Source organism: Drosophila navojoa, chromosome X (genome assembly GCF_054131105.1).
Source record: "Drosophila navojoa isolate 15081-1374.11 chromosome X, UAZ_NAV_1.0, whole genome shotgun sequence".
NCBI classification, from domain to species: domain Eukaryota; kingdom Metazoa; phylum Arthropoda; class Insecta; order Diptera; family Drosophilidae; genus Drosophila; species Drosophila navojoa.
This window is the reverse complement of record NC_142895.1, coordinates 32,552,774-32,557,454: the sequence shown is the minus strand read 5'-3', so window position 1 is coordinate 32,557,454 and position 4,681 is coordinate 32,552,774. Positions and strand designations below refer to the sequence as shown.

The window sequence follows — 4,681 nt, the reverse complement described above, 5'->3', positions numbered from 1 at the left end:
CCATTCCAGGTCACATTACCGCCGAAGTCGTTAAGCAAAATTAGCCCGTCGTCGATTTCATCTATTTTTTCCAGATGTTCTGCGTTGCTAAAACTGCAGTGCGCCCTAATACCCTCCACTAGTTTTGGTAGACAATCAGTATTACTTAAATTAACAATTTTATTTATATGACATATTATAATATTATTAAATGTTTGACATTTCTCTGGTATCTCATAGATAAATGAATAATTCTATTGTTTCTTACAACGGGTTTAATTATTATATGCTGAAAATCTTTTTGTTCTAACAAAGGTATTTTTACAAAGTAAACAAGTGTTGTACCGTTATGTAGGATGGATACATTAGAGAATTCGAGCATTTCCTCGACTGTTGTTTATTAAAATTAACTCTTCTTGACTCAGGATTACAGAATTAATGATGTTTAACCTTGCCCACTAAATGGCGTGTCTGATATTAATAATTTTTTCCATTATCAGTCTTATTTGATTCTGGAAGCTAATTGCTATTTCGTCGCTAAAAAGGCTTCCCTTTTAAATGGAATTTGTTAAATCGTTTGAGATTTTAGTTAACTTGTTGATTCTTTGTTCTAACTGCCTATTTATGATTACTTGTTGTTTATTATTTGATACTAACTTATCAAGGTTTTGTGTCAACATTATTAAATCGTCGTGGTCAGGGTTTCCTGCCACGTACTTCCAAGCTGATCCTATCCAATTTATAGATCTAGCCTTTCTATGATTTAATGAGGATGTTATTGCGTAGAAAATGGTAAATGTTTGGATTATTTCATGATGCAGAGTGGGATACAGATTATTGTTTTTTAGTTCGTTTTCAGTGTACTGTGCTAAAGCTTCAATTGCTTTTTCTATTTGGTTCAAATCTATTATGTGAGCAATGGTTGTAGTAGAAATTTGAAGTTTTCCCACCCCCTTGTTGATGGTAATGGTCTGGGCATTAGTGAAGTTAAGGATTTCCATAAAACATGTGCTCATTCTTATTATGGTAGCCAGTAAACTGAGGAAAGGAAATTATTGATTTTTTATATTACTTTTCCCGATTCTGTTAATACGGTAGTACCCCTGTCTTCCTTCACCAATTCTTTCTTATACCTAGCTGTTAGTTTAGATCCTAGGCGTGTGTTTTTTTTTGCGAAAATTTCATGTCCGCTATTGTAGTCTTGTATTTTGTTACGTGCTTTATTATGGTGTTCTAAGTCTGTTGCCTGTTTCGTTCTGATTTTTTCAATATTGTTCTGTCTTGATTTTTGTAGTGTTCCGGGTCTGTTATAACCGAATGTATCGATGAATTGTATTCGTAGACTGCTCTATCTAATAGTTCCTTGAAACTGTTATGTTTTTGGTTATTCTTTAAGCTTCTCATTATTTCGGATAAGGTAGAATGGAATCTTTCCACTTGGCCGTTAACTGAGCTTTTTTAAGGTGAAGCCTTATAAATTTCGATATTCAATTGATCTTTGAGCATAAAGGTTATGGTTTCTGAGTTTAGCGACCTTTCGTTATCCATTACGATACACTTTGGTACTCCATAATAAAATACTAAGTCATGTAATGGCTCTTTAATATCCTGTATAGCTTTTGATTTGATGATTTTGGCCTGTGCCAATTTTGAGAATTTATCGAGTGCTGTTAGCACCAATATCTTTTCTGTTGAATAAATGTCTACATGAATAATTTCTCCTGGATATTTTGGGATAGGGGTTTCTTTTAGTTCTGAGTTCGTAGGCTGCCTATCGTACTTTTGTTCTTTGCATGTCCTGCATTATTTGATGAGATTTGTAATTTTTGCTTTCATCTTGGGGAAGTAGCATTTTTCTGAAAGTTGTGCCTTATTTTCTGCTATGCCACGATGGGCCCTATTGTTTTCCTTTAATATTTCTTGCTCTTTTTCGATGTCTGTTAAAATAACTTTACATATGTTGAGGTGAATCTGATTTTATAGTTTCTGAAGTGTAAAGGATATATTTTCTGTATTATTCCCATTATATCTTCTGATGTTATGATTCCGTTTAAAACGGATGGATTTAAATACTTTTTTAAGATGTTCAGTATATCTTTTTCGTTATAGTCTGGTTGTTAAATCGTATGCCTATGGAATGTTGGTTGAATCGTATGCCTATGGAATGTTGGGAATGGGATGTTGAAACTGTAGTTTGTTGAGCCATCTCTCCTAATGAAGATTTGATTTTTGAATGCATTGATAGGGGCTTCTGTGCAGAAAATTTGGTTATCTGGTGAACTTTCCAAACTATGTTGTGTTGACGCAACTGAATTAATCTGGCTAGGCCTTGATAATGCATCGGCGACTACGTTGCTTTTACCCGGTTTGTAAAGTAATTCGTAATTATATTCCTCGAGGTATGCTTTCCATCTTTTTACTCTGGAATTTCCATTCCAGCTGCTAAGCTAATAAGTGAGGGGTTGGTGATCAGTGTAGATTTTAACTTTTGATCTACCGTAGAGGTAGTTTCTGAAGGCTTTTAATGCCCAAATTATGGCTAACATTTCTTTCTGGTTAGTGGCGTAATTTTCTTCTGCTTTGGAGAGCGTTCTAGAGAGAAAGGAAATTGGTCTGTCACCTTGAGATAGCACAGCGCCTATGGCGGAATCGGAAGCATCTGTTGTTAGTTGAAATTCTTTGTTGAAATCAGGGAATCGAAGAATAACTTCATCGGACACTAATGAATTTTTGATTTTGTTGAAAGCTTCTATTGCGTCTTGGTTCATATTTATTATTTTTTTCTTTGAATTGTTTTTGGACACTCGTCCATCTTCCCCTCTTAAAAGGGAGCTAAGTGGTTTAGCTAACTTAGCGAAATCCCTTATGAACCTTCTATAGTAGCCTGCTAGTCCCAAAAATGCTCTTAGATCCTTTAAAGTTCTGGGTTGTGGGTAATTGGCTATTGCTAGTACTTTGTTTGGGTTTGTTTCAATGCCTTTGTCAGAAATAACGAATCCTAAAAATTCAACCTTGTTTTTGTAGAACTCGCATTTGTCCAATTGACATTTCATATTGGTAGAGTTTGGAAAATTGAAGGTTTTTTGTATGTGATTCCCTGTCTTTACTAAAAATTATGATGTCATCAATATAAATGTAGCAGATTTTCCCGATGTGTTCTCTGAGAATGTCACGCACGCTGAAAAATGGATGGTGCGTTTTTTAATCCGAATGGGAGTCGTGTAGACTCATATTTTCCGTTATTCACGGAGAAGGCTGTTTTTGGAATATATGATGTTTTTAGCGGGATTTGATGAAATCCGCTCTTAAGGTTGAGGACAGAAAAGAGTTTATTGTTGCCGAGCTGGGCTAATACGTCGTTAATCTCAGGAATGGGGTATTTGTCTGCTATAGCGGCTTTATTGAGTTTTCGATAGTCTATGACCATTCGAAATTTCTTTTCACCGGATGCATCTGGTTTCTTAGGAAGTATCCATACTGGTGAGTTATAAGGTGACCGTGAAGGTCGAATAATGCCTGTCCTTCCAAAAGGGGTCTGGTCCTCCAATGGGCCAGTGTATAATATATTTATATAAAAAAAAAATGTAGACAGCAACTTGCGGTCTCTCTGAATATGAAGTGCTGGCACCAGTGTTCAATTTTGTACTAATTTATTAAATTTAACATCAACGCAAGCGCAGCTTGCACTGTAGAGAGCGCACCTAAGCGCGAGCAGCCGGAGAGCGATTGAGTGGTGAGCGACACTTCGCCGTCATTTGGGTTGCTGCTGGGAGCGACCATTGGCCGCGAATTGAGCACGGCCTCGACCTCGACCAGCACGGTGGCCACCTCGTCTTGCCGTAATCGAGCGCTGCCCATCGCTTTCAGCAGCAAACCCTTGGCGGATTTCACCGCCGCTTCCCAAAGGCCGCCAAAATGCGACGCTCGAGGAGGGATGAACACAAACTCCATGCCCCGCTCCGCAGCAAACATTTCCATGTCCGCTGTGTTGCCATGGAACGTAGTTTTGAGGTCCAGCGTGCGTGCGGCACCCACGAAATTGGTGGCATTGTCGCAATACAGCTTCCGGACAAGCCCACGTCGACCAACGAACCTGAATAAACACATCAGAAATGAATTTGAGGTTAAATCGGTGACTAATTCACTCCACTGATCTCAAATGGCCTATTTCCATGTAAGCGATCAGCGGGAAGATTGCCCATTATTTGGGATAAGAGTTTCGGCTTGTAGCGAAAACAATGCACACATTTTCGGACTACTGCACTGCAAGCCTGTCGAGCATTGACCAGCCAAACCTGCTGACGAAGCAGGCCCATTAGTACTAGGGGATTGGCGTGGCAATGAGAGCGATGCAAATGCTCCAAATAAAGCGTTACGAAACGACACTTTTTTGGAAGCAATAATGGGAATTTGGCATTATGTGCTAATGGTGCCTTCAATAAACGACCTCCTACTCGTAGAAACCATAACATACGCCTGCCATGCTGATGTGGGTGCAAAAACGGTGTCAGTTTTTGCAATGACGGTTGCAACACGACTGACTTCTTTATTTTCTTTATTTCTTCGCTGAATTCAATGTGTTGAATTACAGATATAACTGCAAGGAATGCGAAGCTTAACTCAAGCTGTAGGAACAAGTGAAGAATGACTTTCTTGTTTTCCATTGATAAAGCGGAACATATAGGCAACGATGCGGATTAGC

At 38.4% G+C, this 4,681-nt stretch overlaps 1 protein-coding gene across 1 annotated transcript; it reads right to left on the bottom strand.

Moving 5' to 3' along the window:
• Positions 1-2,065: 2,065 nt before the first annotated feature.
• Positions 2,066-4,117, bottom strand: LOC149090873 (uncharacterized). The gene is made up of 2 exons (XM_089263627.1): positions 3,681-4,117; positions 2,066-2,136 (listed from the first exon to the last, which is right to left on the bottom strand). The coding sequence occupies exons 1-2, from the start codon at positions 4,084-4,086 to the stop codon at positions 2,066-2,068; spliced, it is 477 nt and encodes a 158-aa protein (XP_089119753.1). The 5' UTR covers positions 4,087-4,117.
• Between the last annotated feature and the right edge of the window lie 564 nt (positions 4,118-4,681).